The sequence below is a fragment of the Cataglyphis hispanica genome, chromosome 11, assembly GCF_021464435.1.
Source record: "Cataglyphis hispanica isolate Lineage 1 chromosome 11, ULB_Chis1_1.0, whole genome shotgun sequence".
NCBI classification, from domain to species: domain Eukaryota; kingdom Metazoa; phylum Arthropoda; class Insecta; order Hymenoptera; family Formicidae; genus Cataglyphis; species Cataglyphis hispanica.
Genome location: NC_065964.1, coordinates 5680431 through 5692921, shown reverse-complemented (window position 1 = coordinate 5692921; position 12491 = coordinate 5680431). Strand labels below are relative to the sequence as shown.

The 12491-nt window shown below is 36.4% G+C and overlaps 2 protein-coding genes across 4 annotated transcripts; one reads left to right on the top strand and one right to left on the bottom strand.

The window, feature by feature from the left end:
* Positions 1-114: 114 nt before the first annotated feature.
* LOC126852800 (WASH complex subunit 2-like) lies at positions 115-12383 on the bottom strand. Of its 3 annotated transcripts, none has more exons than XM_050597975.1 (13): positions 12243-12383; positions 10808-10936; positions 10553-10724; positions 10248-10405; positions 9817-10174; positions 9606-9729; positions 9332-9523; positions 8932-9260; positions 8335-8654; positions 3773-4350; positions 2883-3683; positions 2634-2755; positions 115-2387 (listed from the first exon to the last, which is right to left on the bottom strand). In XM_050597975.1, exons 2-13 carry the CDS (start codon positions 10843-10845, stop codon positions 882-884), a joined length of 4698 nt encoding a protein of 1565 aa, XP_050453932.1. In that variant the 5' UTR covers positions 10846-10936; positions 12243-12383; the 3' UTR covers positions 115-881. The 3 variants fall into 3 exon arrangements, with proteins under 3 accessions (XP_050453932.1, XP_050453930.1, XP_050453931.1); XM_050597973.1 differs by lacking the exon at positions 12243-12383 and adding an exon at positions 11289-11519 and having other exon boundaries at positions 10553-10738; XM_050597974.1 differs by lacking the exon at positions 12243-12383 and adding an exon at positions 11289-11519.
* LOC126852808 (uncharacterized) lies at positions 5464-7179 on the top strand. The gene is made up of 3 exons (XM_050597997.1): positions 5464-5631; positions 5893-5992; positions 6718-7179. The coding sequence occupies exons 1-3, from the start codon at positions 5559-5561 to the stop codon at positions 6830-6832; spliced, it is 288 nt and encodes a 95-aa protein (XP_050453954.1). The 5' UTR covers positions 5464-5558; the 3' UTR covers positions 6833-7179.
* Positions 12384-12491: the final 108 nt, after the last annotated feature.

Here is a 12491-nt window from a genome sequence, read left to right as displayed (position 1 = left end):
TAAAAATGGTTATATATGAAAGTTCCAATTATATACAATATTCAAGATCGGTATTATTTAGGATTAAAAGGATCACGGAGGACTGGATTGTCCATAACTGAATTATACGAGAAATCATCGAATAAATTTTATTGTACTCTCTAACGTATGACTTATCAGGATGATATATACATGATGTAAATCACAAGCGCGCGCGAGGCGAATTTATTTACGGCATGAAGAAGAGCGATAGTAGAAAGAAAAATATACATCTATTGCACGAATAAGGTGAGACTTTCACTTAATTACTATACAAATGTAAACTAATCATGTTCGTTGTGTACCGAATAAACGTTAAGAATTGAAATACTTGCATTTTATTACAATCTTCGTCAGCAAATAAGATAAGACGATCTATAATGTGGCACGTGTAATAAAAAATAATTTAAATCTGGCTAGCAAAATAATAAATACAGCCAAGAAGCAAATTTCTCACGAATTGCACGCTACCCATTTTTTATCAATATAGGCTTCTTCATATTCTAGAACAACTTTATGGGATACGTAACAAAATATAAATAAAAAATATGTATACATACATACTAAGCCACAAAAGTCTATTTAGTGTAAAATATGCATGAGCATTTCAAATAAAGCGAATAAATAGATAAAGATATACAGTATTTGCCGTTATATATATATTTATTTAATTTCGATTTTTTCCCAATAAAATCAAAATTATAAATTAAGTGTTTAATCAAATGCGTGGCAAGTAATTACAGAAGATATATTTTATTAGTCCTCTTCCTTCAGTTTCCTAGATATGTGTGTATGCATATATAAACTTTTGTGGCTGAGCATATAGGAAATCTCACAGGTATTTATTTCATAAGAAAACACATTTAATCATCTTGAAGGAGACTCAGCGGGTCCTCGACGATCTTCTCAGCCGTTTTCTTCAGGTCCCTAGTGACCGATTTCTTCATAGTCGGTCTTGAACTCGGCACGCTCATCGTCGCGACAGGCTTCGAGGCAGTCGATGACTTACCGAAGATATGATCATCGTTTTCGTCGTCCTCATCATCTGACTCAAACAAGGATTTGACAACTTTTTTAGGAACAACTTTCTTCGTAGCGAAAATATCAACTTCATCATCGATCTTTCCGCCAGAAGAAAAAGCATTGCACGCCACATCACCAAAGATATCCTTCAAGTTCGAGCTCTTGGCTTGAGAATCGGCGAGATCGTGTTTAGGCTCCGAGAACGATGTGCTATCTGATTTCTGCGATTGGCCGGACGATTCGACAAACAGACTAGAATCGTCGTCATCGTCGTCGTCGAAAATGTTCTTCTTTCGTCCAGCTTGAACAGGATTTAATTTTTGACTGTCTTGCTTCGTTTTGCCAGATGCGCTGCCGAAAAGATTGTCGTCCTCATTATGTATATCATCATCGTCGCCAAAGAGACTGGTCTTTGTGTCTCGCAGCGGTTTCTTCACTGTTTTCTTCAACGGCGCCGCGGAAAACAGATCACCGCCCGCATCGTCATCCGCGAATAGATCCAGGATTTTCTTTTTGCTCGGCTCACTCGATTTTTTTGTTAAACCACTAGAAAACAAACTATCATCCGATTCGGAAAACAGCAATCCTTTGCTTGTCTCCGGCGACGGCGTCTTTGTGACGAATGCGAACAACTGACTAGGATCTTTCAATGGATCGTGACTGCTGTCGCGCAGAGGATCACTCGGCTCTTCGCTGGATTCTCTACTCACTTCATCTCGCTCTTCATTGATTGTATGCTTATCATCCCTCTGCTCGGCATTTTTCAAGGTATCCGATTTGACATCGACATCCGATCTCGTTAATTCGTTAGAATCTTGTTTAGAACTTTTCTTATTCGCCGCGTTCATATCGATATCGACGATCTTTCTAATCACAGTATCTATTAAAGGTTTAACAGCGACCGGTGTTCTATCAGATTGTCCATCGTCAATCGGTGAAAGTATCGGTGCTCTACCAAATAATGTATCCTCCCTTTGCGGATCCTCCGGTAGATCTGGCGGCACATCGAACAGATCTTCTTCATCGGTGGATGGCGACAAAAGAGTGTTCTTGTTCACACTCATTGAGCTCTCCTTGCTGATGCTACCTAGCTCGGACTTATCGTCTGTGGAAGAAGGATCGACTATCGAGCGTTGAATATTATTGGCGGTCAAACGATCAGCTGTGTTAATTGTCGGAGCGGACAAATCTTTGGTGAATGATAAGGTACTAGTGTGGCTTTCGTCCAAAGAATTATCGTTGTCCACATTGTCGACCGTGTCGAAATCAATGCCGCTGTGTCGCAGTGCGGACTTCCGGGCGTGTCGGCTTTGAGGACGGCGTTTTGCTTGAATTCTTACTCGGCTCTAAAAAATAAAATTAACGCGATAGTAATAGAAAATAAAAATATAAATTATTCATAATATCTCGAATAAAAAGATGTGTCTTTATTAGTATTAGTAAAGACGAGATATATTAAAAAAATATATATTTTAAAATTCCATTGAATAATGAAAGCTACTCTCCTTCCTCTTATTCCAAAAAACTTTGTGAAATATTATGCAAAACTTAACAAATAAATAAATTTGTTTATGTTTCAATTTAACAAATACCTTTGACGCAGTAGTAGACAACGTTTCTACTTGAGCCAGATCGTCGAAGTTTATAGCCACTTCTACGTTGCTGGTGGTGGAGATTGTTGTAGAATAAGAAAATTCTTTGCACGCACTACCTTCTGTAAAATTAATTTCTTAAATTATTTCAAAAAAAAATTCAATCTTTTAATTAACTTAATAAATATTCAAAACGCAAAATATATTAAAATTACATTACAAGTAGACATCTTGTTAAACAATAATTACCCGATACACTAGGAGGCGAAACGTATCCACCAACACTCTGATCTCCGTTGTCTCTATCCACGATGTCTTCGTCTTCATCCGTCTTGTCTTCACTTTTTCTCCATAAGGGCGGCGCATCCATCGGCGAGAGTATCTTCAAATCACCCATTTTCCCCATTAGATTTTTTATCTTACCAGATACTGATTTTCGGGGAACTTGTTGACCATTCTGCTCCTCGGATGGCGATGAAGAAGTCGTCCGAAGGCTTAGTGTTTTCGGCGGTGAATTCTTCTTTGTCCTGCCATCTTCCTCAGTTTTGGACGACATTTCTCCGACTTCAGCTTTATTCTTTTCTTCGTTTATATCACTTTTTGTGACAATATTTTTGGATTCTGTAGTCATCTTAATATCACGATTTAAATTTGAAGATTCCAAATCTTTATTTTGCTTAGGCACTGCGTCCTTTTTGCCGAACAGATCATCATAATCATCATTCTCAAACAGAAGGCTACGGGTTTTCGTCGCTTTCGAAAACAGTTCATCCGCATAATCCGAAGAATCGCCTTTACTCATCTTTTCAACTTCCAGACTAGAAGCATTTTTGGAGACGTCGATCTTTGGTTCAACTGATGCGCTATCTATTGAGGAGAGTCTTTTATCGCTCGCTTTGATTGACAGAAATAAATCATCCTCGTCTTCAAAAAGGATATCAGTCTTACGGTCACTCTTCGATTTCATGGGCTTCGCGCCGCTAAACAAGTCATCGCCGTCGTCGTCGTCGAAAAGACTGATCTTAGATTCCATCTTATTTTGTAAATTATCTAGCAATTTACAATTAGAAAAAAAGTAATGAAATTTTGTGTCAAAATAAAATATCATTCATAAAAATCAAAATACGCTCTAAACTTACCGATGTTATTGTTCTTCGACGTTACAGAATATTGCTCCCGGCCGCGATCATCGAACAAATTGGTCGAAGCTGCGTCTCTTGATTTTGATGCCGCGTCGAATATATCGATATCCGGTGCGTCTTTGCTGCCGAATATATTATCGTCGTCGAACAGGCCGCCACTTCTCGGGGGTGCCTTGGTCATCCTATCGCTTGACGATACAGCTGCGAGAAAGTCCGTGCTCTTTTGCGATCTGGAACCAGAGCTCGCGGCGGAAAAGAGCTCGTCACCGGAATCGGAATCGTCAAAGAGCAACGAAATCTTCGATTTTGGTGCTCGTTTCGAGTCCGACTTAGTGGGCAACGGCGGCGGTCCAAAAAGATTATCGTTTTCGAACACGTCGTCCTGCAAAGACGAGTTGTCTTGCATTGTCTCCTGTCGTGATTGCTGCTGCTGATTATTGCTGTTGCTATTAGCGTTCGCCAGATTAGCGGGATAGCGTGTTTGCGCCGCGAAGAGGCTGTCACTAGTAACACGTTCGCGGTAGATCTCCTCGGATTTGAGCCTCGTCGAACTCATCTCCGGTTGAAAGTTCATCCTGAGGAAAAAAGAAGATTAAGTATTTTCAGTTATTTTGCGAACCGCTGAATGAAAGCGGCAAATATTTATCTTTCAACTAGAACCAGAGAAATAGATATAAGATATAAATAATAATAATGATAAAAATATATTGTTATAATGCCTGAGATTATATTGAGAGACATAATATGAAATTTTATCTTATATGTATATAGATGATATAATCTGTTAGTCTGCAATCAAATCTCTCGCCACCTATGACCTACATAAATATACTATAATATTATTTGATGTCAAGAATAAAGTGCACGATACTTGCAAATAATTAATAAAGCATCTCTATAAAATAGGTAATTTGATCGCGAAATAATTCAATTCTACTTTTTAAAGCATAGTATTTTGTGGATATTTAATTTATTTATTTAATTTTGTGATCTGTATATTTATAAGCCATTCCAATTTCTCACGTCATTCCTTCGACAAGATTAAAGAAAGAGATGCGGGTTCAATTATATAAATATTGTTTGCTTGATTTTCGCTAAAAATCATCTTATTTAATACTAGGCACTTGACAGAATTCCGGAATGTGTTTTATATTTTTGACTCAAAACAATGCAACGCTGGCACTTGTTTTCTTTTCGTCATAAAAATAAAATACAATATATATATATATAATATGTAAAAATATGTAAATATCCTCGTCGTACCTCTCTATAACTTAAATGTCCATCCAGAAAAGATTAACGAGAGAATCTTGCCTTCATTATATGTTTATATCAAGGCAACTCGATTGTGCATCCAATTAGTGAAAATCAAATGAATCCTTCTTTTTACTTGCGAAGACTTGTAAGAGCTCGAACATAAACATCCGCGAATTATAATTGACGTTTAACACGTCGTTTGAAACGAAGCGCGATAGACACGCTCAGCGATAATATGAATGAGACTGTAACGTGCTCGGATAAGTCATCGTTGATTAACGCTGAACAGCGTTATATCATTGATTTGATACCATCTTTTCTTTTTTCTTCTTATCCTATTGCTATGTCTCCGCGCGCGCAATAATGCGCGTTTCGCATCAGTGCCGGAGATGAGATATGTCCTCCTAAAGGTCACACAACACTGTATATGAAAGGAGGGAGAAGTGATATATAAGAGCTGAACGAGTATTTTAGCCTGATTGTCGCCTCTCCACTTCCTAGTATCTTTCTAAGCAAGAAGAAGACGATGAAGGGTCGTCTAGTTCGTTGCGCGATCTTATTGATGATATGCGTGTTAGCGCACGCTGCGCATTTGCCAGGTAAGTTTACGTAGTTTGATGATTAAAAGGATATATTACTGAGAGGAAGAGATGCAGATATTACGCGGAATTATAAACACATTAGTAGAACAGCTCTGTCTTTTAAACGCCGCGTAAACACGAGATGTCTCGCGTCTTTATTTCGATGACAGATTACATATTTGGCGCAAACTAAATAATTATTCCAAAATGAATGCTAAGACTAATGATATTTCCAGCATATAAATGAAATCTCTGTACGATACGATTTTATTTGCGTAGACAGCTGCTCGTTTGAAAATGAAACTCTAAGTGTGGGTCAACATACTCGTCGATGTTTAAAGATCACTTGTCACGCAGGAAGTGAAATATCAATACTCGGGTGAGTCCAAGTTTTATTTTTTAAATTTCTTAAATCCTATTTAGAATATTTTCTCGCTGCATATGATGCAGGTAGATATGAGAGTTTGTGTATTCCGAAAAAAATATCGCATCATACATATTAATACTTGATGCTTTCGATCGGTTATTTTTCTATTCAAAAAAGCCGGCGATTACATAAGAATCCTTTAATAACCGGTATCCCGGATCTTCGGGCTGCAATACAAATCGATTTTTACGGAATGTACAATAATGTTAGTACATGATTGATCATCCAAATTAAAAAGAAAAAAGAAGAAAAAAGATCTGAGATTTTGATTGAATAATGTCATTTCTCGTGTAACGTGAAATGATTAATTTATCAAAACTCTCGAATTCGTAAAATCGGTTATAAGAAAGAATTATTTATAGTTTCACATGTGTGACATTTCCACTCTATTTGCGACGTAGAGAAAGTATACGATTTCTGGGGCACGATTTGCCAACAAATCAAAGAGACTATGACTTACTTTACTGCAACAAAACAATACCCTGAAAAGAAAGAAATACTTTGTTTTATTTAACATTTACAATTTCACATCTCTCTTTTCTGTGGCACTACAGATTCGATAATAATACTTTCGATATATCTATTCAATGATAACAAATAAATTTTCTCTACAGAATTTTATTTTCTGATCCCGTTGAATTTCGGCAATACTAAATTATTATTTTATTTCTTTCCAGATGTCCCTTAGCCCGTTGTCCGGAAGGAAAGCAAGTGGGTTATCGCGACACGGACTTCAGCAAACCTTATCCAGATTGCTGCGGAGGACCGATTTGTAAGGAAGAAAAGTCCTAAAGGAATTAGGACACTTTATACTAAAAAAAATTAAAAAAAAAAAATGAAGTAAAAGTATCCCTGTCGTCTGAATCTAAGATGTTAGATCCACCTCTTTTTTCACTTGCCTGTTATTTATCGAAACTGGATAGAAATCGAGATGTCTTACGCACGCGATAACGCCAGAACCGAATTTATCTACTTGCATCCTGGTGCCTCTCGTCGCTCATACTATTTTTAGTTTGCATCACCGTCGCATTTCACGATTCTTTACGTACGATTCTTGCGCGCGACGAGAAACGCAAAAACATTCTCCTTTATTCATTTATATATTCCGCAAATCTGAATAAAAAATTTCTAAAACAGCATTAACTCAAATAAATACCACTTTCGCCCGAATCCTCGCTTGCCCGTAAAATTTCGCGAAATTAACGAAAAGTTGTAGCGTCTTTGAAAGAAAAAAAAAAATAAATGTTCTTTTCTCGAAAAGAAAGTGATATTTATTTCGTGAATAAATTCGGTTTTACCTCAAATTAATTGGAAAGTACATCGTCTTTTATATCGTTTACATTTTCTCTACTTACCTTCCATTTTTTCGGAGTTGATAGAAAGCAGTTTCTCGAGCAACAGTTTGCAGACTGATGTTTTGCAAAAAAAGCTGAATGTTCTTTTCTCTAAAATCACTTCGGACCGAGTCACTTTGGGATAAAATTTTTATACTCGGTCGTCGTCACATTCCTTAGACGATAAGAGAGTCAACAACTGGCGATAGGCAACGCATATTCGATACTGAAGAAGCTCGCCTTGGACGCTCGCGCGATATTTACTCGCCGCGCGGTAGCGTGCGTAATGGAACGTAACGTAAGGCGAGTGACTAACGTTTGGGTCATCGATTCAATGACACTGTAAAGTATTTGGCACGCGTGTAGATCCCGGGAGAAAAAGAGAAAGAGAAAATGGGCATATCCGATTTACCGATACGAGGAGAACCGAGAGACTAGAATATCTGAATAAATATTCCTCGGAAATCAAGTAGCTTCAGATATGATTGACCTCGACAATGATTCTCATTCCGCATGCATTCTGGATGTAACGTTAGCGTCCATAATAAAGTGTGCGTACGCAATAAAGCCGCAATCTCTTTGTTTTAGACGCTGACCTCGTCAAACGTCGGTATCATGTGTCATCGTATACGTTTCTATCCGCGAAATGCAACTCTAGATTCTCAAATAAATCGTTTAGTTCAACATTTGATGCGAGTAAATGCGCGCGATTGATGATATATGCTATATATATCTAATTTGAGAGATAGAGTTTTAATATCTACGATTTAATTGAAAAATTTGTCGCGATAGCAATTTTAATACATGACGCATTTATAGCGAGTTGATTAATCAGATTCCGTTTCAAATAAAGAAAGAAACAATCCCTCAATGCAATTTTATCGAACGGGATATATTAAAATATTTATAAAATACTCTAGAAAATTATTAAAAAGAAAAGAAAAGAATATGATAACTTACCACAAACTCGATCCGACAGTGTTATCGATGCTAGATGGTTGCATATATATTCCGCTGCTGTTGTTAACGTTTTCAATCACGTTCTCCGCGGAATTTTCGGCTGGTGTGATTTGCAAACGGCGATTCACAACCGCAGTATTATCATTTGAAATGTCTCTGTTCGCGGACGCTAACCCGGCGTTGCTTCTTGTTGCATCATCACAATTTCCTGACACATCGCTATCGGACGACGAACCGGATGATTCCTGCCGTCGTTGCATTATTCGATTCGACAGTTTATTCTCGACATCCGACGATAAAACATTGCCGAGTACTGATTCCTGTAATTTATTTGAATTTCTATTAACTAAATGTATGTGGGTTTTATTGATATATAATTGAAATTTTAGTTTTTTTCTTAATCATCAATATAATAATATAAAAATATTAATATATAAAATTTTTTATGTAAGAAAATATAACGTGTAACTTTGAAAAAATTAAGTAAATTAAGTAAATTAAGTAAATTAAATTGAAAAAATTTATATTCTAAAAAATTATGTTCGAATATAGATATCAATAATGTCAAAAAGATTAAAAATCATAAAGACAGCTTACTTTTTTACTCGACTCCTGAATCGTATTTGTAGAAATACCCGCAGTTTTATGAGATTCCTTCTTGGGACTTTCGAACAAATTCGCTTCATCATTTTCATCATCGTTGAACAGACCCGAGGCGATGATATTGGATTCCGGCGTACTAGTAGCGATGTTACCGGTAGTTCCTATGACGTTCAAGAATCCCTTTGCTGCAGGGCGAATATTATCATCAACAGTGGGTTCTTTCGTGCGTTTCTTGATAATGTTACTCGATGAGAAAATATCTGAGTCTTCGTCTGAATCGGCATCGGCAAATAGATCATCGATCGCCGATTTTGGCTTCGTTGCTGAAAGCACCAACAAATTAAAAAAAATTAATCTATTATGACACAAGTTTCATAAAAATAAAAATACTTACAAACTATATTAATTGGTGGCGGTACGTCAATACTGGGTGGTATAATATTGTTACTCTTATAAGATTTAATCGATTTTTCCTTCCATAGGTTTGTAGACACTTCATCATCAAAAAGATTCTTTTTATCGCTGAACAAATTATCTGAATTATCGTTAAACACACTTTCATCCTTCTCCGATGTAAATAAATCACCTGATAAAAAGATTATTGTCAAACCGTGTAAATATTCATAATTTTTATTTTATTTATTTGTCATAAAGATTGTTGCGTATACTTTTAAATCGATTAATCGACGATTCACTGGCTTCATCCACAACGACAGGATTCTGCGCTTGGCGAACAGTGCCTAATCGTTTGGCCAATTCTTCTGCAAAACTGGGCTCTGTTTCATTAGATGTCTGCAATAGAAAAAAATTTATAAACTCGTCTGAAAAGTTTTAGTAAAAATATCATAGAAAAATTTTTTTACACGATCGATCGATTACCTTTGATACGTTATTAGGTGTGACGGACTCCGAGGCAGAATTTATATTATTCTGAGAAATCGTATCCGTCTTGTTGTTGATGTAAGGTGCATTACTTGAATCATTATAGTTATCCGAATCGCTAGAGGACGATGACGATCTCGCTATATTTCTATCCGGATTATGTCGACTATTAAACATCTTTTGTACACTTGCGTCCTCCTTTTCGCTTTCCGATTCTTCCCTTTCTTCGTCGGCTTGTTCGGATTCGCTGCTACTGCTCTCCAAACCTATCTTATTCGACGCCATCCACTTTTCGGAACCAATAACATATGGTAGGGGCCGATCTTGATAGGGATCATTGGGCCCAACAATAACGCTGTAAATGATATTTTAGAATAAAAGAAATTTTATATATATAGTAATGAAAATAATGGCACACAATAATATACCTGAATACTACTGCACTGCCTTCATCTTCCTCTTCACTGTCGCTACAAGCCACATCCATTACTTTGTACTTTTCATCCATTATATTTAAACCTTGCTTAACACTCTCACTTATACTGGCTAGGAGATTCTCTGGTACTAAATCCTGAGTATTCACATTCTCATGAAAATTAAGAAAAATTAATTTTATTTGGATGATTTTTCACAGATTATTATCGAAGAATAATATTAGCTATTTATTGTAAAGTACATTACATATTGAAATGTATTAAAAAATATTAATTTCTTGAAACACACATATACTTACTTCTTGTTTCTCAGAATTTTCCTTAATTTCTATGTCATCTTCCTGAACACGACTTTCAATAAATTGAGTATTGGCTAAAGCCAAAGATGTATTAGTCACATTGTCCACTAATATCCTTGTTTCTTTTAATTGTGTCGTTAATGTGTCTAAAGCAGCTTGAGTTTTGTCAGCTCTAGACATTAAATTCTAGAATTTTGTACAAAATAAAAAATGTCTATGTGCCATTGAGTATAAGGGTTGTAAAATAAATTATACCTCAGAAAATTGTTGAAGATGCTTGAGAAGTCCAACATCACCCGCCAGGCTCCACTCTCTTCTCTTTTTCCTCATCTCTTCCGTAGTCCAGGGATAATCCCATGATTTGTCTATGCCGTTTGACGGTTCCTGTCACAATGAAATAATCGATCAAAAAATATTTCATTCTGTTTATTTCTTGTTACAATAAAAAATCTAAAAAAAGAAAAAAAACAACCATTACCAAATACTGAATGCAATATGTATCAACAACAAGTACTGTATTAATATAATTAATATAATTAATATCAAACTCAATTCAATTAAAAAAAAAGACGATTTTTCGATAAAAACTGTGCAAGTAGAAATAGAAATTATGCAATCGGATCGATCTCGAATTGAATATAATTTCTGAAAATCACATATAACACGTTCCTTTATTTATACCTGCTAACCTATAAGCGAGAGCAAATGTCATCGTTTCTTGGTATATTTTACTCACCATGTCGAGCAACTTGTGCCCGCGTCCAGTACACGGAGAAAGCGACGAAACTTTTCCTCTAGCGATCACATTTAAGCAGATTGACGAAAGAAAACTATGCCTGAATTCTCGAGATTCGCACTGTGCGAGAAAGAGAGAAAGAAAAAAAAAAGAGGAACGCCTGCACTCACTGCGAGCGGATTATCGGAGCAATGTGAGCGTTGTCAGAAGTCGGTGCCAAGGGCGGATGATAATCTCATCATACATAAATACATCTCCATTTCGCGATATATGTATATGAATTGTATATATATATATATATATATATATATATGTATAGAAAGTGAATGTAAACAATAGTAGTCTCTCTCTCGTCCGCGATATAAAAAAAAGAAAACTTATCTAAGGATATGATTCGAGATATATATTTTATTTAGATACTTTTCTATAAAAAAGTTTTACTCAAAGATAACAACCAAAATAATCTGTCGAAATCAGATCATACCAAGTGCGTCTGCTATGAACTGTTGTCAAAAGCTACAAATTTGATTCAGAAGTTGTTATTGTCGATTATTATCATCAATTGGTGCCAAAAATCAAGCAGAGCCTGCTCACAGAATCTGACAGCAGATTGATGGCGGGAACAGATATAGTAAATTGCTTTCGCTTTTACATTATATTTGTACACACATACACAATCATTTGTATTATTACAATATCATTTGTACAATAAATTATTATTGTATACCCAGGCATTTTATATATCAGGTATCGGACGCAATCGCTTTCGCTGTTTATACATTATTACAAAAATATAATAACTTTTTTCTTCTTTATCTCTTTCTGAGTAAATCGTGAAAAGATAAGAAGTATAAATAAAATTTATCCTCCGTGTCACCGTTCAAATAAAAAAAGAACAGAAGAGAAAGGAAACATTCGATTAATCTAATCGTTATATATAATCATATAATGTACCTGCAGATTGAGGCGTCGGGGAGCGGGAGAGTGGGACGAGGTATTATTTTGTTCCGCGTTCCGGGGAAAACGCGACGGAACGAGCGGAAGCGAATCGCGAGCGGCGCCGCCGTCGACGGAGCCGCACGCAATCGCCCCCCGCCGGATTGTTTGTCAATATCCTCCTCCTCCTCCTCCTCCATCACCACCTCTTAGCCGTCTCGGGTACGCGCTCCGAGCTTCGAGTACGCCTCGTCGCTCGCCAGCACG